Source organism: Myotis myotis, unplaced genomic scaffold (assembly GCF_014108235.1).
Source record: "Myotis myotis isolate mMyoMyo1 unplaced genomic scaffold, mMyoMyo1.p scaffold_m19_p_8, whole genome shotgun sequence".
Classification (NCBI taxonomy): domain Eukaryota; kingdom Metazoa; phylum Chordata; class Mammalia; order Chiroptera; family Vespertilionidae; genus Myotis; species Myotis myotis.
Window position 1 is genome coordinate 46,038,256 of NW_023416390.1, and position 26,588 is coordinate 46,064,843.

Here is a 26,588-nt window from a genome sequence, read left to right on the forward strand (position 1 = left end):
ATGTGGTGAAGGCCTCGGGGAGGGGAGGGCTGGGCGGAGGGAGATACGGGGGGGGGGCGGGAGGAAATGGGCCCTCTGTAATACTGTCAATAATTTTAAAAATATGTTAAAAAAATAAAAAATTGGAATCTAAACAATTTTTAAAATCCTCTGACAATATTTAAGTTGTAAAAATTTGATTACTGTTAGAGAAATTAATAAAACTTTTTCACCACTGGAAAAACAATGGTTGTATTATGTTTGTTTATATTACATTAGTGTTTTGCTACATGAACTCACAAAAAAATTCCAAAATAAAAACCTCAATATATGGTTTTAAATCTAAACATATATTATTGATATTTATACTTCATAAAAAGGATTACTCATAAAGAGCACTCAAAATTATTTTTAAAAAGAGTATAGTGAAATATTATTAGTCTAATAAAGATTATTTTTTCATTTCCTCAAGATTAGCTTTTTGTAAATGTGCAGGGTTTTTCTGTAAGAAGCTAAAGAATCCAGAAAAAAATCTTAAAATCTGCTCTTACCTATTCACAAATTCAATCCATATATAGGAGACAACATAAATAGGTTACTGAAATTCACAGGTAATACCTTATCTATGTATTAAAACCTTCTCTACCAAACCTTTCCCAGAAATGCTAACAATAGCAGGACTGAACAATCCTAGTTACACACGCTTTCACTTAAAAGCAATGAAACTACCTCAAGAGAGAGAAGGAGGTATTAATAAAAGCAAAGGTCAGGGATAACCATAAAATGAACAATCAGTGTCTGAATAATCAAGTTTACTGTACTGTACAATTCAGAATAATTACAGCTGCCTTTAAAGATGAAGGCTAGTGGAGTATTTTATAGGCATTTTGTCACTAAAAAACTTTAGATGCAACTGGAGAACTTTGCATGGAAAATAAAAAGAAATAACAATGAAAGATTAATGTAATGGCAAAATTCTAGTAAGCAAACTTATAAGCAGATTTGCTGTGGTTTCTGATCATCTAAAAGGGTATATTTTTCATATACAAAAATTCTACTTAGTATAGTCTGCAAAATCTCATATGTAATAGTATCAAACCTCACACACCTAAAACAAAAATTTTGATTACCCCCTAAATCTTTTCTAATCTTTTCTATTTTGTTTAATAGTACCACTATTTTTTTAAGCAGTGGGGTCTTCCTTATTCCTCTTTCCAAAATATATCCTCAATAAAACAACTGAATGCAGTAACACTACAATGTTCTGGTCTCCTTTCTTTCAGTCTTGCCCCCCTACAGTGTGTTATTTGCATAACAGCCAGAATCATTTAAAAAGTAAAAACCGTATCATAGGACCCCCCCCCCCCCACTTAAATCCTTTAAATGCTATCAACTATTCTTACCCCACATGATCTAGTTTTGCCAAGCCCTTCAATCATTTACTACCCTCTCTTCCATCATCAATGATTTAATGATGGTGATCTTCCGGGGCTACAAAAATGCCAAGAGTGTTCTCATTTCAGGGCCTTTGCATATGCTGGTCCTTTTGCTAACTAAGCTCTTCCCTTACATGGCTGGCTCTTCTTCATTTAAAAACCAGCAAAATGTTTCTTCATAACACTATCTAAATTTAATTTGTTTATTTACTACTAGAGGCCCACTGCACGAAATCTGTGCATGGAAGGGGTCCCTAGGCCTGGCTGGCAATCAGGGCCTATTGGGGCTGTCTCGCCCAGTCCCTGGAGGCCTGCTGCCAGCTGCTGTTCAGAGGCTGCTGGACAGGGCCTGCCAGACGGGGAGGGAGAGAGGGAGGGACCACGGGAGGTTTGCTGGCTGGGGTTAGGGACCAGGGGAGGTTAGCTGTGGGAGTGCACTGACCACCAGGGGGCAGCTCCTGCATTGAGCGTCTGCCCCCTGGTGGTCAGTGCACGTCATAGTGACTGGTCAACCAGTCGTTCTGGGTGTTCAGTCGTAAGAGTTGCTTGGGCTTTTATATATATAGATTTGTTTACTGACTGTTCCTCTTGGCTAGAATATAAGCTCCATCAGAGCAGCAACTCTGTTTTGTTTGCCACTATATCCCTGGCATCAAGAAAACAGAAGGCACTATGGAATGAACATTCTTGCTGCAAACTGAGATAGAAGAGGCAAGCCCATTCCCTAACATCCACTACCTATTCTCTCTTTTTTATTTATTTTTTATTGATTTTAGAGAGGAAGGGAGAGGGAAAGAGAGATACAAATATCAATGATGAGAGAGAAACATTGATTGGCTGCATCCTGCATGCCTCCTACTGGGGATCAAGCCTGCAACCAGGAATCGAACCCAGGACCATTCAGTCTGCAGGCCAACACTCTATCCACTGAGCCAAACCGACTAGGGCTACCCATTCTCTTTTCATAAGGGGGAAAAAGTGTTTGCTTGAACATATAATTTAAATAAATGATCTTCGATCATGAAGCAAATAATCCTACAAAAAGACATTATAAAAGATTGATTCCTTACTCGCAACACAGTACCTCTAAATGGGAAAACCTGGCTTTCAAGAATGGAACAATTAGAAGTCAATGCAAATACATAGCTATTTTCACTGCACATAGCATTTGAAAGATTTGTCAATAATTACGTCAATAGTTCCTTTGGAAGAAATCAATTCAACACTATCAGCTGGAACTTAAAAACACACCAAAATCCTCAAACAACCAGTGAATTTTGTACAACACAAGAGAAAACACCACCTGCATTTTTAATTAGAGTATCTAGCTGGGCTTGAGAATTTAACAATCTAATAAAAAAACTTGGCTATGGAGAGAACCAAGATGGCGGCATAGGTTAACGCCGGAGTTTGCTGCTTTGAACAACTACTTCAAAAGTGAAACCAAAAAACGGAAGGGACATCACCCAGAACCACAGGAACGCTGGCTGAGTGGAAGTCCTACAACTAGGAGGAAAGAGAAACGCATACGGACACTCAGAGGAGGCGCAGTGCTGAAGTCAAATTCTGAGGTGCGGAGTGCGCGGAGCGGGCTGGCGGCGGAGGGCGCGGTTGGCGTTTTCAATCGGGAGGGAGTCGCAGACTCTGAGCTCCAGATCCGGGCGAGTCTTTAGCGACCCAGACTCAAACGGGAGCAGCGGGACTGTCTGGCTTCGGTCAGAGCGAGTGCAGCTTTCTCTCCGAGCTTTGCAGCGGGTGCTGGGACTCAGAGAGGCAGAGCCCCTGGGGACAGGACTGAGAGCTGCCATAACTGCTCTCTCCGGCCCACCCTGTTGATCCTGTGCGACCCGCCCCGCCCAAGCCCTGCACACAGGCATTTGCTGGATAGCCTCAGGCAAACGCCAGATTAGCACCTCCCTAGAGGACAGAAGTTCTCTCACTGCTGACACAGCTGATTCTCATAGCCAATTGGCCTGGAGGTCAAACCCTCCCTGGAATTAGCTACAACAATCAAGATTTAACTATAAAACTTCGAACAAAGACCACTAGGGGGTGCACCAAGGAACATAACAAAATGCGGAGACAAAGAAACAGGACAAAATTGTCAATGGAAGATATAGAGTTCAGAACCACACTTTTAAGGTCTCTCAAGAACTGTTTAGAAGCTGCCGATAAACTTAATGAGATCTACAAGAAAACTAATGAGACCCTCGATCTTATATTGGGGAACCAACTAGAAATTAAGCATACACGGACTGAAATAACGAATATTATACAGACTCCCGACAGCAGACCAGAGGAGCGCAAGAATCAAGTCAATGATTTGAAATGCGAGGAAGCAAAAAACACCCAACCGGAAAAGCAAAATGAAAAAAGAATCCAAAAATGCGAGGATAGTGTAAGGAGCCTCTGGGACAGCTTCAAGCGTACCAACATCAGAATTATAGGGGTGCCAGAAGATGAGAGAGAGCAAGATATTGAAAACCTATTTGAAGAAATAATGACAGAAAACTTCCCCCACCTGGTGAAAGAAATGGACTTACAGGTCCAAGAAGCGCGGAGAACCCCAAACAAAAGGAATCCAAAGAGGACCACACCAAGACACATCATAATTAAAATGCCAAGAGCAAAAGATAAAGAGAGAATCTTAAAAACAGCAAGAGAAAGAAACTCAGTTACCTACAACGGAATACCCATACGACTGTCTGCTGATTTCTCAACAGAAACTTTGCAGGCCAGAAGGGAGTGGCAAAAAATATTCAAAGTGATGAATACCAAGAACCTACAACCAAGATTACTTTATCCAGCAAAGCTATCATTCAGAATTGAAGGTCAGATAAAGAGCTTCACAGATAAGGAAAAGCTAAAGGAGTTCATCACCACCAAACCAGGATTATATGAAATGCTGAAAGGTATCCTTTAAGAAGAGGAAGAGGAAGAAAAAGGTAAAGATACAAATTATGAACAACAAATATGCATCTATCAACAAGTGAATCTAAGAATCAAGTGAATAAATAATCTGATGAACAGAATGAACTGGTGATAATAATAGAATCAGGGACATAGAAAGGGAATGGACTGACTATTCCTGGGGGGGAAAGGGGTGTGGGAGATGCGGGAAGAGACTGGACAAAAATCGTGCACCTATGGATGAGGACAGTGGGTGGGGAGTGAGGGCGGAGGGTGGGGCGGGAACTGGGAGGAGGGGAGTTATGGGGGGAAGAAAAAGAGGAACAAATGTAATAATCTGAACAATAAAGATTTAAATAAAAAATAAATAAATAAATAAAAAAAAAAACTTGGCTATGGAAAACTACATTTTAATAAGTCTGTGTTAAATGCTACTTTAGTTAAGATTAAATCTTTTCAAACATCAAATCACCATGACTACAGCATTATTCAGAAATACTTTTAAATCTGCAAAATTTAAAAAAATTTTCAAGGGATATAAACCACTGAATAAAACAAATACTGTATTAAATAAAGTTATATATTATTTATCTGACAAGTTTAGTCATCTTGAACAGGGCTGGGAAGTGGGAAGTAAGTGCTCAAACTATTTCTGACACTAAAGTTGAATAATGGATATAAAAGACTATTTTAGACCTCTTTTATTCTATAGCTAAGTCATGTTACAGTTCCAGTAAACTTACCAATATGGTATTTTCACCCATAAGGGGACTATCTGCAAGGAAGAAGCACCTCACAACAGCAGGAAATTGAGACTTTATAACATAAGAGTATGGGAGTGGGGAAAAAATAAAGTATACATTGTAAAAACAGAAATAAAACTAATAAGCACAAGAGCCTGGGCCCATTTAGAGCTGGTCATAAATAGTCCTAACATTTTTAAATAGGATATTACTATACATTATGCCTATTACCATTATCTCCTAGTACAATTTTTTAAAAATATATTTTTATTGATTTCAGGTAGGGAGAGAGAGATATAAACATCAATAATGAGAGAGAATCATTGATCGGTTGCCTCCTGCACGTCCCCACACTGGGGATCGAGCCTGCAGCCTGAGCATGTGCCCTGACCAGGAATCAAACTGTGATCTCCTGGTTCATGGGTTGATACTCAACAACCGAGCCATGCAAGCTGGGCTCTCTTAGTACAATCTTGATTATTTACTAGTTGTGTGACCTTGGGCACACAAGTAAAAGTCCTTTAAATAACCCCCCCCCCAAAAAAAATTAAGTAATAGTAAAAGACCATATCAACCAGTCCAAATAATGAAAGGATATTCTAACAAAAAAATATAGGAGTATGAGCTGGCAAAAGATTTAAGTCAGAAGTTTAAAGTCAGTTTAAAGCCTTGGGAAAGTTGACTTCATTGTTAATGCTTTAAGAACTGCTACTTCTACAAAAGAAAGTATGGCATTCAGTATGTACTAATACATAAGATCTTCATTTTCCACATTATAATTTTATGCCCAGTTGTATGTAGCAGTATTATCAATAATATGACTGATTTTATCAAATTAAACTTGCTGGCTTCATAGGTCCAAACAATAAGAGCCTTTATTACAAAATGAAATTTCCAAGTTTCCATTTTATAAAGGTGACTCAGTGACAAAAATGTCATTTAATTTTTAAAAAATTAACTCTGTGAAGTAATTATTTTTATTTTTTATTTTTATTGTTTTCAGAGAGGAAGGGAGAGGGAGAGATAGAAACATCAATGATAAGAGATGATCACTGATCGGCTGCCTCCAGCACACCCGCTACTAGGGATCGAGCCCACAACCCAGGCATGTGCCCTTGACCGGAATCGAAACCAGGACTCTTAGGCCTGCAGTCTAAACTGGCTAGGGCTCTGTGAAGTAATTCTTGATGAAAGTTTTAATGCCTTTAAATAGGAGTGCCCAGAAATAGAACAAGTCTAAAACATAATTTTCTTAAATCCCTTCAAAGATTCATGTCCATTCCCAAAAATGCAAAATACACCCACACCCAGGCCAACATCCCAAAAAGTTTTAACCATTCCAGCATTAACTCAAGTCCAAAATACCATCATCTAAGTTACCTAAATCAAGTATGGGTCAGACTCTGGCTATGACATAATATGGAACAAAATTTGTTTCCACTTGAAACTAGAAAAGAAGTTATCACTTCTAAAATACAACGGTAGCCGAAACCGGTTTGGCTCAGTGGATAGAGCGTCGGCCTGCGGACTGAAGGGTCCCAGGTTCGATTCCGGTCAAGGGCATGTACCTGGGTTGCGGGCACCTCCCCAGTAGGAGATGTGCAGGAGGCAGCTAATCGATGTTTCTCTCTCATCGATGTTTCTAACTATCTCTCTCCCTTTCTCTCTGTAAAAAATCAATAAAATATATAAAAAAAAATAAAATAAAATAAAAAAAAAAATAAAATACAACGGTAAAACAGGCATAGGATAAAAGTTATAGATTCTCCCATTTCAAAGGGAGAAAGTGGTAGGAAGATAGAAGTCACTGGACCAAGCAATCTCAAAGTCCAGCAAGTCAAATTCCATTATATTTCAAGGCTTGGGAATACTGTGATCTGTGGCTCTACCCTCTGGGCTTAAAACTCCACTCTTAGCCCTAGCCGGTTTGGCTCAGTGGATAGAGTGTTGGCCTGCGGTCTTAGGGGTCCCGGGTTCGATTCCAGCCAAGGGCATGTGCCTTGGTTGCAGGCACATACCCAGTGGGGAGTGTGCAGGAGGCAACTGGTCGATGTTTCTTTCTCGTCGAGGTTTCTAACTCTCTGTCCCTCTCCCTTCCTCTCTGTAAAAAAATCAGTAAAATATATTTAAAAACAAAACAAAACTCCACTCTTAGAGTCATTCTTGCTTTTCTTTTTTATTTTTAATTTTGAAAAATATGTTTTTATTGAGTTTTTTAGAGAAAGGGAAACATCAAATCAGCTGCCTCCTGCATGCACCAGGGATCAAACTGAAACCTGTGCATGTGCCCTGACCGGGAACTGAACCAGCAACCTTTCGGTGCATAGGATGATGCTCAACCAACTGAACCACACCAGCCAGGGCCATTCTTCCTTTTCTTGAAGGGTATTTGCAGCTGTTTCCTGCTTATTGAATTTTGAAAGTTCATCAGCCTTCCCTCATCTGATCAGTCCAAACTGGCAGTGTTTTTGCTGATAAAATATTCTCAAAACTCTTGTGATGCCTGTGTATGCCACGAGGGTTCTCATCGTTAGATACGTGAGATGGTCCTCCACAGACCTTCCCTGACCTCTCTATTCAATCTCTATTCCTGGCTTTTGCTGAGACTACTGAGGAAATCTGAAAGGTTTCCTCATGCAAAAGGTTATCTAGACACCCTCCTGGCTTTCTCTTCATAGCTACATTTTCCTGACAATGAATAGCCTAATTTTAGTGTCTGCTGAAAACTGGATAGGCTGAGAATCTCCCAAATCATCAAGTCCTGAATCTTTTTTGCTCTAACAAGTTACCACAAACTTAGAGGCTTAAAACAGAAACTATTCTCTCACAGCCTAGCAGCAAAGTCAAAACCCAGTATCACAGAGCTGAAATCAAGGTGTCAACAGGACCACACTCCCTCCAGAGGCTCTAGAGGAGAAACTTTCCTCACCTCTTCCAATTTCTGATGGCTACCAGCATTCCGTGACTTGTGGCCATATCACTCTGCCTCTGTGGTCATCCTGCCTTTGGGCGGGGGAGGGAGGTGTCATAATTTAGCCTGCCACAGAAGCATACTCTTCAATTACTCTCTGCTTTTACCCTCTTTTGGTCAATTTGTTTTTTATAATGTAATTAGCTTAATTACCCATGTTCATAAAAGATATTAGCAAAGTTTGTGGGCTTAGAAATGCAGCATGAGAAATGCAAATAAGCAGATTCTACATAAAGCAGAAAATTTAGTTATTTCCCTCCATCTTACTTAACTGCTGGGGAAAAAAGGAATTTTCATGTGCGTAATTTAAAAAACAAAAGTTGGTAAATAAAATACTACTCCGATCATAAAAATGAAGGTTTTTATAGAGAAGGTCCACTCAAGAAACATATCAGGATAAGGATCAAAACTGCAAGGTTAATGAGATTAACAGGCAATCATCTCCATAACTTAAGATTGAATATGTGGTTTCAGAGCTACTAAGTAACAGATTTTCTCCTCCCTCAAACCTTTAAATTTTAAAACCTGTTTTATAGTCAACTGAAAAATAGAGTCCAAAATAAATTTATTTCTCTTCTTACCTCTACACAGTCAAAGTTCTCATTGACTTTCGATGCATATTCAACACGGAACATTGTTGACAGGCTACCCGCAATATAGTATAACAAGATCTTCAGACCCTTGTAACCAAAAGCAGTTTCACTGAAAGGGGGAAAAACAGCAGTTAACTATGATCTCAAAATGAATCTTTGCAAAGTCACAAAGTATTAACCCTATATAAACAAGTTTAGCTCTATTGGTAGTTTTAAGATTTTAAACTACTTTTTTTTTTTTTTTCCTTTTTTAATATATATTTTATTGATTTTTTACAGAGAGAGGAAGGGAGAGAGATAGAGAGTTAGAAACATCGATGAGAGAGAAACATCGATCAGCTGCCTCCTGCACATCTCCCACTGGGGATGTGCCCGCAACCCAGGTACCTGCCCTTGACCGGAATCGAACCCGGGACCTTTTAGTCTGCAAGCCGACGCTCTATCCACTGAGCCAAACCGGTCTCGGCGTAAACTACTTCTTAAAAAACAGAAGTATGTGTAATGAAACTGTGCCTCAGTTTTCCTCATTTATAAAATAAGAGAGAATAATAGCTCCAACCTCAGGGAAACTGTTTGGGTTAAATAAACAGTTAATACATGTAAACTGCTTATAACATTGGCACATTGTACAAGTACTCAATAAATGTTTACTACTACTGTGACTGTAGCTGCTACTATTACTAGAAGGCATTTAAAATCAGAGACAAGTAATGTTAAACTGGTATCTGACTAGGCAAGCAACTAAGATGTAGCCTTGGTCCAGTCCTTATAACTTACCACTTGCTTGCACCACCAACCTCCAGAGCTGTTGAAAGTGGTAACAGACCTAATTATATCCTTCCATGAACTCAGAAAGCAGATCTGGAGTTGCTGCTCTTTTTCCAACCCTACCTTGCTATTCCCTTTTTCAGCTTAAAAGTCTTTTAAGCCGAAACCGGTTTGGCTCAGTGGATAGAGCGTCGGCCTGCGGACTGAAGGGTCCCGGGTTCGATTCCGGTCAAGGGCATGTACCTGGGTTGCGGGCATATCCCCAGTAGGAGATGTGCAGGAGGCAGCTGATCAATGTTTCTCTCTCATCGATGTTTCTAACTCCCTATCTCTCTCCCTTCCTCTCTGTAAAAAATCAATAAAATATATTAAAAAAAATAAATAAAAAAAATAAAAGTCTTTTAAAAAGTGAATTCTAAACTATCCAGATCTATAGAGACAGAAAGTAAGTTAGTGATTGCTTAGGTCTAGGGAGGATGGGAGAAAAGGTAGTGACTGCTAATTGGTTAGGAATATTTTGGTGGGAATGATGAAAATGTTCTAAGATTGATCGTGGTGATGATGGTACAACTCTGAATATAGTAAAAACCAATCAATTGTATACTTTAAATATGTTTCTATGGATTTCTTCCTTCCTTCCTCCCTCCCTCCCTCCCTCCCTCCCTCCCTCCCTCCCTCCCTCCCTCCCTCCCTCCCTTCCTTCCTTTCTTTCTTTCTTTTGAGAGGGAGAGGGGGAGAGAGATAAAAACATTGATTGGCTGTCTTCTGTACGCCCCCTACTGGGAATGGAGCCTGCAATCTGGATATGTGCCCTGAACTGGTGACCTATTGGTTCCTGGGTTGATGCTCTACATCTGAGCTACACTGGCAGGCTGAACTGAATACTTTAAAATAGGTCAAGTATATGGTAAATTATCTCAATAAAGCTTTTTTTTTTTTAAGTGAATTCTCAAAGATGAGTGTCTGAAAGAGTGTCATTTCCAGATTTCTGTCTAGGCTAACAAAATATGAGCAGTGTCTATTCCAGGACTCTGTAAATTAGGTGCAGTAGAAAGAAGTGGCAATTATACTAGGATCAAGCCTAATGTCTTCATTGGGTTATAAAAATATGATTATCACTACTGTGTGACTATTACCTGTCTATCTTAGAAGAGGGGTATGCCAACACACCTTTTTCCCTTTCTTTTTTCTTTTCTATCTTTCTTTTCTTTCCCTCTCCTCTCCTCTCCTCTCCTCCCCTTCTCTCTCTCTCTCTCTCTCTCTCTCTCTCTCTCTCTCTCTCTCTCGTTTATTGGAGTGATACTGGTTCACAAAGCCATACAGATTTCAAGTGTACAACTCAAAACATCATCTGCACACTGCATTGTGCACCCACAGCCCAAAACAAAGTATCTTTCTGCCCCATTTATCCTCCCTTTGCCCACCTCCACCTGCCCCCACCCCCCTTTTCCTCTGGCTATCACCACAGTGTTATCTGTGTCTATTGCCAGCACATCACTTTTAATGGCATCAAGACAGATAAGTGAAGGTGCAAAATGCCATTAAAAGCAGTATCTATAAAATTACATCCTACCCACTAAATTACCACAGACAGTTTTGTTTTGATTTTTAGAGAGAGGAAAAGACAGAGAGAAACATCGACATGAGAGAAACCCATCAATTGGTTGCCTCCTGCAGGAGCCCTAAAAGGGACAGGGCTGGGGAGGAGCCTGCAACCAAGGTATGTGCCCTTGACTGGAATCGAACCCGGGACCCTTTGGTCCACAGGCCGACGCTCTATCCACTAAGCCAAACCAGCTAGGCCAGAAAGATATTTTAAATAGCAGTAAAAGGAAGCGAATAAAATAAACAGCTCCTTAAAAATAGAAATCCAAAGAGAAAACATTCTTATTTTTTAAAATATATTTTATTGATTTTTTACAGAGAGGAAGGGAGAGGGATAGAGAGCTAGAAACATGATGAGAGAGAAACATTGATCAGCTGCCTCCTGCACACCCCACACTGGGGATGTGCTCGCAAGGTACATATCCTTGACCAGAATCAAACCTGAGACCCTTCAGTCCACAGGCAGACACTCCATCCACTGAGTCAAACCGATTAGGGCAAAACAGTCTTATCTATACTAACAAAGAGCTAATATGCTAATGATCGATACACTGGGTGATGACCAGGTCATTAGCATATTAGCTGGGGCATTGCTCTGGAGACTTGGAGACTGGGCGGAAGAGGGGAGGTGCCCGGACTCAGCGGGACCATCCCGTGCTGGGAAGGGTATAGGTGAGAGCGCATACCGCCCCCTTCACCAGTCCTTCGCCACCCACTGCTAGCACTCTGAGTGCCCCACGGCCCACTTGCCAGGTGAAGGAGCACAGCGCAGCAGGCGGGAGGCTTCCACGCTCTCCTCTGGCACCATGACTGGGGGGAGCCACCACGTTGCTCTGGAGACTGGCGGAAGAAGCGGCGAGGCACCCAAAGAAGGCGAGACCAGCCCTAGGCGACTCGAGGGACTGAGGGCGGGGCTTGAAGCAGCCAGAGAAGGCCAGAGGGTTTGGGGACTGGGCCAGGCGCCCTGGAGCTCTGCGTGGAGAGGTTGGGGTGTCAAGGCAGGGCAGTGCCGCGTGATTTCAAATCGCGCATTGGGCTCCTAGTTTTATAATAAAACCTGTTTAAAATATGAAAGGCTCATATTCTGGTATGAATCAATATAACAAAATATAATTATTAATATTTAAAAGCACATTAAATGCCTAATCTGATATATCAATAATGAGAAATATTCAGGAAATTTGTTCCATGAAAAGACATTTTTCAATTTTAAAACATGTTAAATATATCAAAGGTGTTGAAATAATGCATAGAAAAAAAACCATGAAGGGAAATAATTTAAAGGTGAATTATGTCTAAACACCGTTCCCTACTACAACAAACCAAGGTTCCTTGGGAAAATGGCTGACTCCAGAACTAGTAGGAAATGTAAAAGGTGACTCTGGAATATCTTACTGTATCAGAAAGTAACAGGCCCTCAAAATGATGACGGTACACCAAAAGGACTCAAAAGCAGGTTTGACAGGATAACTACTTGCTTAATCTGGGATCATCAAAATCAGTAACAGAAACAGATTATAACCCACTGAATTTAAAAAAGAATCCTAGCCCTCGCCAGTATGGCTCAGAGGTTAGAGCATCAGCCCGAGCACCCAAGGGTCTCAGGATCAATTCCCAGATGGGGCCAGGTAACCCAACCTGGATTGCAGGTTGGGTTACCTGGCCCCAGTCGGGTTGCATGCAGGACACAACCAATCGATGTTTTTCTCTCTCTCTCTCCTCCTCCCCACCCCTTCCACTCTCTAAAAAGAAATCAATGAAAAAAATATCCTTGGGTGAGGATTAAAAAAAAAAGAATCCTAGAGTCTATTGTTATAAACAAAGAAATACATAATGGGGAGAAGTTTTTCCTTATAGCAGAATGTCAACTAATGAATGTAGATGGTATGACAGAGTTAGAAAACCACCATTTTATAATCACAGTAAAATACTGATTAAGGCAAGAGTCAATAGTGGATTTAAAACTACTGGGTACAAGTTTGATGGGAAACAGGGTATTGTTAGTCTCAGAGTATTTCCCCACAGATTTTATATATAAATAAAAAAGGAGGAACCTGGCAGATATCTCAAAACTGAGTGGCCCAAGTTAACCTCACCAACAATGAAACAAACTGTTATCATGGACTTTCTGATATAACACACTGAGAAGGACAAATACAATTTGTCACAGTACTACAAAAATATGCATTATATGAATTAATCATGAAGAAACAATCAAACTAATCCAAAATGAAGATTTACAACACTAACCTATACTCTACAAAAATGTCAGTCCTGAAAAACAAAGAAAGCTTGAAGAACTGTTTCAGATTAATGGAGAATAAAGATATGTGACAACTAAATGTAATATGTGATTCTAGACTGGGTCCAGGATAGAGAAAAAAAGCTATAAAAGAATTGCTGAAAATCAACTGGCAAAATTTGAAATGTGAACTCCATATTAGAAAATAGTACTGTAATGTAGCAATGGTAAATTTCCTGAGTCTTGGTAATTCTACTACAGTTAGTGTCCTTGTTTTTAGGAACTCCACACTAAAGAACTTAGGAGTAAGGAGTCAAGATAGTATCTGTAACCTACTCTCAAATGGCTCCACAACAACATACTGATATAGAGGATGGGGCAAAAATAGACTTACAGTTGTTCGTATGGAAAATAATACAATTAATAAATAAATAATAATACAAGAATAAACTTTGTGCTTCCTGTACTCACAAATGTGAACCTACGTTTGCCCCACCCTGTATTTATATAAGAAGAGAGAATGATTGCCTGGTAGGTGTTGCTCAGTGGTTGAGCATCATCAACCCATGAATCAGGAGGTCACAGTTTGATTGCCATCAGGGTACATGACCAGGTTTCGGGCACCACCATCAGTAGGGGGTGTTCAGAAGGCAGCATATCAATGTTTCTTTCTCATTGATGTTTCTATCTTTCCTTTCCTCTCTCTGAAAATCAATAAAAACATAGTTTTAAAAAACATTCTTTTTTTTTAAAAGGAGAGTGATTAAAGCAAATATAGCTGAATGTTAACAACTAGTGAATCAAGATAAAGGATCTACAGAGCACTATTCTTGCGACTTTCTGCAAAGTTTTTTTCAAAATTCAGTTTTTTTAAAAAGGTAATTGACTATTCTAATAATGTAATGAAGGTATAGGAAATTAAAGCATTGTGCTGAATATTCCAAGACATACCTTTAAAGTTGCTTTTAAAAATAAATTTCTCTCTACTGCTTACTTCCTTGTCATAGAATAATAATTTGAGCTTTCTTGCTTTAGAAGGGAGGGTGTATTTTGCACTAGAAGCAGCATACCAAAGTGGTAGTTAGAAAAAGTAGTAGTTTTGAATATGGGCTCTGTAGTCAGATTGCCTGAATCTGAATTTCAGTCTTTCATATGTTTAGGCAACTATCCAGTTAGACCAATGTACACTGTAACAAATGATAATACTACATGGTATCACTAAGACTATAGTGAGAATTAAATGAGATGATGCATCTATGGCACTAAATAATAGATAGTAAATTGGTGTCTCAATGTCAAAAATGCCATTCTAATATATGTTTTAAAATAAATGACATGAAAAATAACAGGTAAGAAAATAAAGTCTGATTTCTAATTTTTTTTAAAGAAATAGAATTTTTTTTGTCATACTAATTAGACAAACATCTTATTATGTTACTTACTCATCCCCAAAGAGTTGATGGGTATATTCAGGAAAGAAAGTTCTAATATCATTCTCAATATCTTCGGGGAAACGAACTGTTTAAAAGAAAAAAATGTAGAGATATTAAAGATATTAAATTAAAGATATTAAAGGTGACAGGTTATTTCCACTTCAAGAATTTCACTATATAGTCAATATTTTTCTTACTTAAAGTTGTTGCTTTTCCATTACATGACTTATAATGAATTCTCACGAGACAAATGAACAATGAAAATCAAAAAATCACTTTGAGTACTTTAGTACCAAAAACCTACTGAGTCGGTGGCCGGAGAGAGGTCAATATGGGGAAAAGGAAACATGTAATACTATATGTAATATTTTAAACAATAAAGAATTAAAAATAAGTAAATAAAGAAATGAATCAACAAAAATTAAAAAAAAAGAAAATAATACCTACTGATACTAAGAATAAGAAAACTAGGTATGACAGAGGCATCTGATTTAGTTTTTATTTTTCTGTATGTTCATACACAATGCAAAAATTAAACAAAACCAAAAAAGACACTTTGAGATACGAAAAAGTTTCAACATCAAGGAAACAAAAACAGAATCTATAGGAAGCATTGAGAACAACAATAATGTGAGTTGATGAAGCCCATATCATCACATCATTCTTTATGACTGCAATGTTGTTTCTAGTTTTGGGGTTATTTTGCTATTAAAAATAACTCTGTGCCCTGGCTAGGTGGCTCAGTTAGTTGGAGCGATGTCCCATATACCAAAAGGTTACCGGTTTGATTCTCGGTAAGGGCACATACCTAGGTTGCTGATCCCTGGTTGGGGTGCGGAGGCAATTGATTGATGTTTCTCTTTGATGTTTATCCCTCCCCACTTTTTCTCTCCCTACCTCTGTCTCTAAAAAATCAATAAAAACATATCCTTAAGTAAGGATTAAAAATAAATAACACTGGCCGAAACTGGTTTGGCTCAGTGGATAGAGCGTCGGCCTGCGGACTGAAAGGTCCCGGGTTCGATTCCGGTCAAGGGCATGTACCTGGGTTGCGGGCACATCCCCAGTGGGACATGTGCAGGAGGCAGCTGATCGATGTTTCTCTCTCATTGATGTTTCTAACTCTCTATCTCTCTCCCTTCCTCTCTGTAAAAAATCAATAAAATATATTTTAAATAAATAAATAAATAAATAAATAAATAAATAACACTGCAATGACATTTTATATATAATACCTTGCTGTACTTTTACAATATACACAAGGTAAATTCCTGGCAGTAGAAATGCTTAGTGAAAGTACTAAAATATTTTTTATAAATACTACTTAAATGCCCTCTAAAAATACTGTAACAGTTTATATACCCACCAGCAGCTTTTAAGCTCCTGTTTCCCACATCCTTGACAATACTCTATACCTTCAACTTTAATTTCTACCAGTCCAAAATGGAAATGGGAATCCTGTTACTTGTATTTGTATGTACTGTGAATACTGATATTATTGAACAGTTTCCCAATATAATTTATCTTATGAAGAAAAATTTTACAAAAAAAAATCCTTAAGCAATTGAAGAATGAAAAAAGATGAGTTGTAGATGAAAAATTGCTAATACTCTCCTCACAAAGCAAGTCACTTGCAGGGTACCAAAGTATCATCTAACAGCTTACTGATTTACAGAAGAAAAGACCTGTAGAGATCTGGCACTTAACACCTTTCAAAGGGATCTTAGAATTAACTCATTATTGGACAGACCAACATAATGTGTCTCCTAATTTAATGCAATATAATGTATACACCATCACCTATAAAGTTTTCTTTCCAAAAATATTTTAGATCTAAACCAGCTTTATTGTCTTCCACTTTACAAGAAATAGAGGGCCCCTACCCGGTTTGGCTCAGTGGATAGAGCGTAGGCCTGCGGACTGAAGGGTCCCAGGTTCGATTCCAGTCAAGGGCACATGCCTGGGTTGCGAGCTCAATCCCCGGGGGGGGGGGGGGGGGGGGGGCGTGCGTGCAGAAGGCAGCCAGTCAATGATTCTCTCTCATCATTGATGTTTCAATCTCTCTCTCCCTTCCTCTCTGAAATCAATATAAAATATATATTTTTTAAAAAAGAAATATAGAGGGTAGGGGAGTAAGTTACAAACTACCAAAAGGAAATAAAAATATCCAGAATGTACATACTGAATAAAGAAATTGAAAAAGATACAAATAAATCAGAGCATATATTGTGCTCATGGATAGGAAGAATTAACATCATTAAAATGTCCATTCTACCCAAACCTATCTATAGATTCAATGCAATGCCTATCAAAATACCAAAGGCATTTTTCAAGAACAGAATAATCCAAAAATCTATATGGAACCACTAAAGACCCCAAATAGCCACAGCAATCTTGAAAAAGAAAGAAGTTGGAGGTACCATGCTTCCTGACATTAAACTATACTATAAGACTATAGTAATAAAAACAGCATGGTGCTGGCATAATGACACATAGATCAATGGAACAAAATAGAGAGCCCAGAAATAAAATCATGCCTTAATGGTCAATTAATATATGAAAAAGGAGATAAGAACATATAATAGGGTAAATATAGCCTATTCAATAAATGATGTTGGGAAAATTGGACAGATACATGCAAAAAAATAAAAGCAAAACCACCTTTTTATACTATACCAGAGGCCTGATTTGTGCTCCTTAGTGCTCCCACAGAGGTGGGAGAGGCTCCTGCCACAGCAGTTGCTCTTGCCAGCCATGAGCCTGGTTTCTGGCTGAGCGGCACTCCCCCTGTGAGAGTGCACTGACCACCAGGGGGCAGCTTCTGCATTGATCATCTGCCCCCTGGTGGTACGCATCATAGAGACCAGTTGTTCTGGTCGTTCCGCTGTAACGGTCCCTTAGGCTTTTATTATATAGACTAGAGGCCCGGTGCACAAAAATTTGTGTACTCGGGGGGGAGAGGGGATCTCTCAGCCCGGCCTGTGCCCTCTCGCAGTCTGGGACCCCTCGGGAGATAACACCCTGCTGGCTTTGGCCTGCTCCCCGGTGGCAGAGGGCAGGCCCAATCCCTAGGTGCAGCCCCTGGTCGGGCTCAGAGCAGGGCTGATTGGGGAGTTGGGGCACCACCCCGTCATGCACAGAGCAGGGCGGATTGGGAGGTTGCGATGCCACCCCTAGTCACGCTCAGGGTAGGGCCGATTGGGGGGTTGGGGCACCGCCCCGTCACACTCAAGGCAGGGTCGATAGGGAGGTTGCGGCGCCACCCCCTGTCACGCACAGAGCAGGGCTGATCAGGGGGTTGGGGCGCTGCCCCCTATCACGCACGGAGCAGGGCCCATCAGGGGGGTTGGGGCTCCGTACCCTGTCACACACAGAGCAGGGCCGATCAGGGGGTTGAGGAGCTCCGCCCTGTCACGCACAGAGCAGGGCCCATCAAGGGGTTGGGGAGCTCCCCCGTCACGCACAGAGCAGGGCCGATCAGGGGGTTGAGGAGCTCCCCCCGTCACTCACAGAGCAGGGCCGATCAGGGGGTTGGGGCACCGCACCCTGTCACACACAGAGCCGCAGGGCGATCAGGGGGTTGGGGAGCTCCCCCCTGTCACGAACAGAGCAGGGCGGATAGGGAGGTTGTGGCCCCGCCCCGTCACACACAGAGCTGCAGGGCGATCAGGGGGTTTGGGCGCTGCCCCCTGTCACGCTGATCCCGGTGCTGGGAGGCCTCGCTGCTCCGCTGATCCCAGTGCTGGGAGGCATATTACCCTTTTACTATATAGGATAGAAGCCTGGTGCACAGGTGGGGGCCGGCTGGTTTGCCCTGAAGGGTGTCCTGGATCAGGGTGGGGGTCCTGCTTGGGTGCCTGGCCAGCCTGGGTGAGGGGATGATGGCTGTTTGCATCTGGTCACACACCCTTCAGGGTGGGGGTCCCCACTGGGGTGCTTGGCCAGCCTGGGTGAGAGGCTGAGGGCCGTTTTCAAGCTGGCGGGTGACTGAAGCTCCCAACCTGTCCTTTTTTCCTTTTTTTTTTATTCTGGGCCAGCTTTAGCTCTGAGGTTCAGCTCCAGCTATGAGACCTCCGCTGCTGAAAGCAGGTTTCTGGCCTTTGTTTACCTTCTGTATTTGAAACAATGTTGCGGTCCTGCTGGCTGAAGCCCGGGGTTTTGTTTAGCTTCTATATTTGTTACAATGTTGCTTAGAGTGCAGCTGAGAGGCCGGCAAGGCAGCCTCTGAAGCAAGGAAGCCTCCCTGTTCGTGTCAGCTGCCTGGCTGCCGGCCGCCATCTTGGCTTCCAGTTAATTTGCATATCTCGCTGATTAGCCAATGGGAAGGGTAGCGGTCGTACGCTAATTACCATGTTTCTCTTTTATTAGATAGGATATTTATGGTTTGGGTTTGATTAGATTTTAAATATAAGAATCCAAGAGAAACTTTTTATAACCAATGTATATGCTTTATAAAGGATTCTTTTAATATCCAGTTAAGTGGAGTTTTTATATTAGACATTTTATTACATGAAAACTTGTTCACTGCATAACCTTCAACCATGATGTGCTTATTTCTAAAATGTTGCCCAAATGTTCCTGGGATTATACATTGAGAAGATACTAAGGGCTATATTTGAGAGAGATTAGAATAAAAGTTATCTTCTCAAAAGAGGGTTTTTAAGGCAAAAGGCCCTAGGCCTAGACAACAGGAACAAACAACTGGTGCCAAGGGCACAAAGAATAGAGTTAGTCCTTTTAATAAACACGGGACAATTGTGAGTTTTCTATTCTCATTAAATAACCCTCAATACTTACATAAGTATAGCAATTACTATGAGAGAAATGAAACTAAATCTCTAAGTATGCCTATTCATTCTGGACATTTCACATAAATGGAATCATATAATATGTGGCCTTTTGCTTCTGGCTTCTTTCACTTAGTATGTTTTCAAGGTTCATTGGTGTTGTAGCAGGTATCAGTACTTCATTCCTTTTTGTAGCTGAATAATACTCTACTGGATGAATATACCATATTAGTTTATCCATTCACCAGTTAATGGACATTTGGGATGCTTCCACTTTAGGGTTATTTTGAATATTGCTGCTACTAACGTTTATGTACTACAGTTTTTTCTGTGACCAATGTTGTATGCCAACACTGGATATAGTCTTCAGGAGTAGTCACACAAAAAATAACATGTTACTAATAATATTATTATGTAGTTGTCACTTGAACATTAACTGTGTGTCAGGCAATTTGCTAATAATTTTATAATCATTACTAGAGGCCTGGTGCACAAATTTGTGCACAGGTGGAGTCCCTCAGCCTGGCTGGCAATCGGGGCTGTCTTGCCCAGTCCTGATCAGGGCCGATCCAGGGCTGGCCAGCTGGGGGTAGGGACCCAGGAGGTTGGCCGGCTGCAGGAGGTTGGCTGTGGGAGCGCACTGACCACCAGGGGGCAGCTCCTGCACTGAGCATCTGCCCCCTGGTGATCAGTGTGGATCATAGCAACCTGCTGACCGGTTGTTCGTTTGTAACAGTTGCTAAGGCTCCTATATATAGATTGCAGTTAATCCTCACAAGAGTTATCGAACGTTCATTTCATAGATGAATGATGCAAAAAGGACTAATTTGCTCAAGGTTATACAGTTGTTTAGTGGGTTTAAAGCTGAACACGCACACAAGTTCGTATAGATAAACAGAAGAATAATTATTGGAGAATTATTTTTAATAACGAGAGGAGAAGCAATCCCTAATAGGGAATCCTAGCTTATATAATAAAAAGGTAACATGCAAATCGACCGAACTGCAGAACAACTGATCGCTATGGCGTGCACTGACCACTAGGGGCAGACACAGGGGAGCACCGCTCAGCCACAAGCCGGGCTGATGGCTGGCGAGTGCAGCAGCCTGCCTCCACGGCAGCGCTAAGAATGTCCGACTGCGGCTTGTCCTGCTCCCTATGGGCCTAAGCCATCAGTCAGACAACCCCTGAGGGCTCCCGAACTGTGTGTGAAATGGCGCAGGCCGGGCAGAGGGATCCCCAACCCCCAGTGCATGAATGTCGTGCACCAGGCTTCTAGTACTTAAATAAGTTATGATACAGTCATAGTGTACTATATACTTAAAAGAATAGGATAGATCTATATGTTATTTACAGAAAATGATATTCAAGACATTGTTAAGCTAAATAATAAAAGAGCCTAACCACAGGCTCCTGGTTTTAGAAAAATAACGTCTGTACAAGGAAAAAATTTAGATCAGTATTATCTTTTACCTTATTTGTCATTTTCTTTGTATTTCTATTATGTTTGTATTGTTTAAATGACAGAAGTTGACATTTATTGAGAATTTCTAAAAGTTAAGTTATTCAAACACTTTACTTGTGTTTAACCTTTCATTTAATCTTTACAACTACTATAAATACTAGCAACTCCATTTTAAAGATTAGGAAATGGGGACATAAAGTGATTGAACCAGGACTTATGAGTATATAATTAAACAGTGTTACTGAAGCATAATTTATATACCATACAACTCACTTGTTTTAAGTGTATAATTCAATAATTTTTAGTAAATTTAAAATTGTGTAACCTTGGTCACAATCTCATTTTAAAACGCTGCCATGATTCCCCAAAGAAATCCCATGCTCATTTTCAGTCATCTCTGTTCCCACCTTCAACCCCAGGCAATCACTAATCAACTTCCTGTTACAGAATTGGCTTTTCCAAACATTTCATACAAAAAGAATCATACAGGATATGGGGTAGTTTTTTTGGTGTTTTTATTTTTGGTCTGGTTCTACTTAGAATGTTTTTGAGGTTCATCCATGTTTCAGCATTATCAGACCTTCATTCCTTTTTATTGTCACGTAATATTCTATCATATAGATATACGTACCACACTTTATCTGTTTACTAATTGATAGATATCTGGGTTGTTTCCATTGTTTGGCTATTGTGAATAATGCTGCTATGAACATTCATGTATGAATTTTTATATGGACATTTGTTTTCATTCCTTTTGGGTAGATACCTAGGAGTAGAATTTCTGGGTCATTTAATAAATTCATATGTTTAGCTTTTTTAAGAACTTGCCAAACGGTTTTCCAAAGTAGTTGTATTATTTTACACTCCCTTCTACATTATATGAGTGTTTTTTCACATCCTCACCAACACTTCCTGTCTATTATTTTTATAAGAAAGAGTAAAGGTAAATATTTTAAAGAAGCTGAGACCACTTATTCCTGCCACTTTTTGCCACACTGTACTTCCTATATGTAAATTTTGCCACCTCTCAAACATCTACCCACTCCATGACATAAATCAAGACTGAATAAAATCTGAGTATGTTCAATAAATGCAGGAAACTATATTTACACAAACAACTGCTCTTACATGAAATTCTACTTCAAAGATTAAATTATATATAGACACACAGTACATACATAATACCATGTAAAAATGGCATACATACCTAATTTTAGTTCAATTGCTGTGTTGGTATTACATTTGTACTCTGCTAGTTTCTTCTCCTCTGCACTTTTGTACTCAACCAAAAATTTCTCCATAGCACCAAATCCTAAGAGAAAGATTTTTAAAGGTCTGGTTGAAAATGGTTTAAATAGGCAAACCTAAAAATATGGTTGTTATTAGAAGTGAAACAAAAGTAAGATTTAAAGCATTTTTATAGATCATAAAAGTATAGATCATTGTTCACATCCTCCTAAATAAATGTACTAAGTATGAGTGCCTCATTTATAAAACATCATTTGAGATAAAGGCTTATGAAGCAGCGCTGCTTTACATAAATGAGTACACCTGAAAATTAACATGACAGATTACTGACATTTCTGAATATTTAATAGTAGTATAAATTTCCTACTAGGATTTATGCCTATGTAGCCTTTTTAAAAGAAATATAAAAAGGATGCCACTGCTCCACTAAGAAATAAAATGAGAATGTCCTTTGATAATTACAATAACATTTCATTTCTAATACTGGAAAAATTATACCCAGAGTACTTCCAGACCATTAAAAAAACTATGAACTGATAATGCATAGATTATCTCAGAAAGGATACACAAGAAACTGGTAACCATGGTTAACTCTAGGATATGAGAAAGAATGGGGATAAGGTTAGGAAAGAAAAATTTCATTGTATTACAAATATTTTTTTACCATCTGTGCAGTCATAAACTATTTCAGCTACTGGAATAACCAAATGGTTTTATAACATGGCTAGCCATCAAGATATATAACAATTAATGAAAGAAATCATTATCAAGAGGAACTTTCAAGCAAAGATGACAATAAGTCTCCTGACAAAATAAATATCCAAGTTAGTAAAAATTCAGGGGGAAAAATCATGAGCAGAAACAAAAGGGGTACAGTGACATGCCATACTACTGCAATAAGTGGTTAAAACACATACACAGAAAATGGGGAACACCTGAGGCAATTACAGATTAATGATTTGGAATCAGAATTCCTGCATTCAAATCCAGTCTTCACCACTCATTTACTTCATCGGTGAATTACTTCCTCGGACCTCTCCGACCCTAATCTATAAAACTGAGATGACAGAACCCACCTCGAAGAATTTATGTATAACCTAAGCAACTAAATTTAACTTGTGAAACCCCACATTAGCTTAATCCCCACAATTCTCTAACACAAGTCGATACTATATCAAGTCCCATGTCATATTCAAAAACTCGGGCTTAGAAAGAGGTGTACTTGCTTAATTAAGAGCACCTCACTACTACAGGCGAAGCTGCGATTCCCATTCAGGTGTAATTCCCATAACATGTATACCCTACAGTACCCATGCTCCCCCTCTCTTGCAGCACCAGGGAACTCAATGATCCCACGGCTCTTCCTTAAACGTCTGTAGAGCTCAAGCTACAGCCTGTCTATCCAGCACATCCACAAAAGTGTCGTGAGTGCTCGCTTCGGCAGCACATATACTAAAATTGGAACGATACAGAGAAGATTAGCATGGCCCCTGCGCAAGGATGACACGCAAATTCGTGAAGCGTTCCATATTTAAAAAAAAGAAAGAAAGAAAGAAAGAAAGAAAGAAAGAAAGAAAGAAAGAAAGAAAGAAAGAAAGAAAGAAAAGAAAAAAGGAAAAAAAATAATAAAAATAATAATAAAAGAAAGTGTCGTGAGACTACTACGAAGGCACTGGGAACAGAGATCATAAACTGTTCATCACGTCAAAAGATATGTAATTGGGGTGGGGGGAGGCATAATAGTCACATCAAAACAGTCTTCATACACGTACAGACATCATTATTAGATGTTGTTCTTAAATGTTGTAAAGGAGACTCAATAAATTGGAGAGCAGAGTAGAATGACCACGAGAGAATTACATTATACTAGACACACTCTAAAAAGAGGTTAAGGCTTTAGGCGCAGGGATCGTGAGAGAACTTCTTTCTCCAAGGAAATCTACACCCATCCTAGAGATGCGAAAGTGTGAGAGGCGAAGGAGACGGCAAAGTCAGCCAACACTCAAGTGAGAGCCCCCGTGCAGGGCAAGGCAGCAGCGCGCTAGCTCTTAGGGTGATGGCAGCGGCGGGCGGCGGACCTGGGGAGGAGGATCTGGGTATTCAGATCATCTGGCGGGAACCGAACCTGCCTGGGGGAGCCGAGGCAGCAGCGGGCGAAAGGAGCGAGAAGAGAAACAGGCCTCAGAGCACCTGGCACCTTACACCCCGAATCGCGACGCTTTTCCCCGCCTGCCTCCCCGTCGCTCCGCCGGGGGTCAAGTTCTTCGCAGAAGGCGCCGAACCCTGAGCAGCTGGGGGCGGGGGCGCAAACCTCGACCCATAAGAAGCTGCGCTGGGAGTTCCGCGCCCGCAGCCCGAAGCAGGCCTTCTGGAACCCAGGCTGGAGCCCGAGAGTTCCGAGCGGGCACTGTCACCCCGGCCTCGGCATTCTCTCCCAAACCTGCCGGCCCCCTCCCCTCGGTAAACTTTTCCCGGGAACTTACCCGCCATTTCCGAGCTGGGAGCACCCGCGGCCGAGGAAGGACGAATCAACCCGCGCGCTCCCTGGCCGGAAGTGAGCGCGTTGAACGATGCCTTTCCCCTGCCCACCAATGGGAGGCGGAGGCTCGGCGCGCGGGGCGGCGGAAGCAGCTCAGAAGGCGGGACTTACGCCGCCGGGAATGCTCCGGCCGCTGCCTGGCCGCCGCGGGTGCCGTCAGCCGTTCTGTAGGCCTGAAGTAGAGAAGGAGGCCGTAAAAGGGACCGTCTATTTAGCCCTGGGAACGTTTCTTGAGGTTAATTTGAATAATATACTTTATGGCTTTCTGTCCCGCCCCCCCGCCCCCCCCACCCCGGCGATGTTTTGAAGACGGAGAGAAAAACTCCCCTTGGCCTGAAGGATAGCTAGATCCAAACACCTACACCCTCCTTTAGAATGTAGGACTTGAGTTGAAGTTGCGGGAGAAATTTTCACTTACTTTACTTGTTTCTTTTTTTTTTCCAATTAAATCTTTATTGTTCAGATATGACATTAGTTACTCTTTTTTCCCACCATAACTCCCCTCCACCCAGTTCCCACCCCACCCTCCGCTCTCACTCCCCACCCACTGTCCTCATCCATAGGTGCACGACTTTTGTCCAGTCTCTTCCCGCGTCCCCCCCCCCCCCAAGAATAGTCAGTCCATTCCCTTTCTATGCCCCTGATTCTATTACAATCACCAGTTCATTCTGTTCATCAGATTATTTATTCACTTGATTCTTAGATTCACTTGTTGATAGATGCATATTTGTTGTTCATAATTTGTATCTTTACCTTTTTCTTCCTCTTCCTCTTCTTAAAGGATACCTTTCAGCATTTCATATAATCCTGGTTTGGTGGTGATGAACTCCTTTAGCTTTTCCTTATCTGTGAAGCTCTTTATCTGACCTTCAATTCTGAATGATAGCTTTGCTGGATAAAGTAATCTTGGTTGCAGGTTCTTGGTATTCATCACTTTGAATATTTCTTGCCACTCCCTTCTGGCCTGCAAAGTTTCTGTTGAGAAATCAGCTGACAGTCGTATGGGTATTCCCTTGTAGGTAACTGAGTTTCTTTCTCTTGCTGTTTTTAAGATTCTCTCTTTGTCTTTTGCTCTTGGCATTTTAATTATGATGTGTCTTGGTGTGGTCCTCTTTGGATTCCTTTTGTTTGGGGTTCTCTGCACTTCCTGGACCTGTAAGTCCATTTCTTTCACCAGGTGGGGGAAGTTTTCTGTCACTATTTCTTCAAATAGGTTTTCAATATCTTGCTCTCTCTCATCTTCTGGCACCCCTATAATTCTGATGTTGGTGCGCTTGAAGCTGTCCCAGAGGCTCCTTACACTATCTTTGTGTTTTTGGATTCTTTTTTCATTTTGCTTTTCCGGTTGGGTGTTTTTTGCTTCTTCGTATTTCAAATCTTTGACTTGATTCTTGCGACCCTCTGGTCTGCTGTTGGGAGTCTGTATAATGTTCTTTATTTCAGTCAGTGTATGCTTAATTTCTAGTTGGTTCTTTATCACAACATCGAGGGTCTCATTAGATTTCTTGAGGATCTCACTACATTTATCGGCGGTCTCACCAGTCTTCTTGAAGATCTCACTACATTTATCGGCGGTCTCACCAGTCTTTTCGAGGGCCTTATTAAATTTATTGGCGGCTTCTAGACAGTTCTTTAAAGACCTTAAAAGTGTGGTTTTGTACTCTATATCCAACAGTTTGCTTTCCTCCAATTCTGTTGTTTGTGTCCTGTTTCTTTGTCTCGGCATTTTTTATGCTTCGCTGTGTCGATAGAGTGCCTTTCTGTGCTAAGTGTCCCAATTACCTGAGGTAGACACTCTTGGTGCACCCCCTTGTGGGCTTTGTGCACAGTCTTGTTGTATTTAAGCCTTGGTTGTTGTAGTTATCACTG

The 26,588-nt window shown here is 40.7% G+C and overlaps 2 protein-coding genes and 1 non-coding gene across 3 annotated transcripts in view; 2 read left to right on the top strand and 1 right to left on the bottom strand.

Moving 5' to 3' along the window:
- Positions 1–24,780, bottom strand: part of HAT1 (histone acetyltransferase 1) — a 49,131-nt gene extending 24,351 nt beyond the window's left edge. The window contains exons 1-4 of the mRNA XM_036320050.1: positions 24,664–24,780; positions 22,140–22,244; positions 14,690–14,765; positions 8,621–8,741 (exon numbers count right to left, since the gene is read on the bottom strand). Of these exons, the coding sequence (XP_036175943.1) occupies positions 8,621–8,741; positions 14,690–14,765; positions 22,140–22,244; positions 24,664–24,670 (309 nt within the window). The 5' untranslated portion in view covers positions 24,671–24,780. The remainder of the gene's footprint in view (positions 1–8,620; positions 8,742–14,689; positions 14,766–22,139; positions 22,245–24,663) is intronic.
- The window catches only part of SLC25A12 (solute carrier family 25 member 12), a 166,889-nt gene that overhangs the window by 35,794 nt on the left and 104,507 nt on the right, over positions 1–26,588 (top strand). The gene's annotated exons all lie outside the window — the stretch shown is intronic.
- LOC118662391 lies at positions 23,609–23,715 on the top strand. Its single transcript, XR_004969746.1, has one exon. It is a non-coding gene; the product is annotated as a U6 spliceosomal RNA (small nuclear RNA).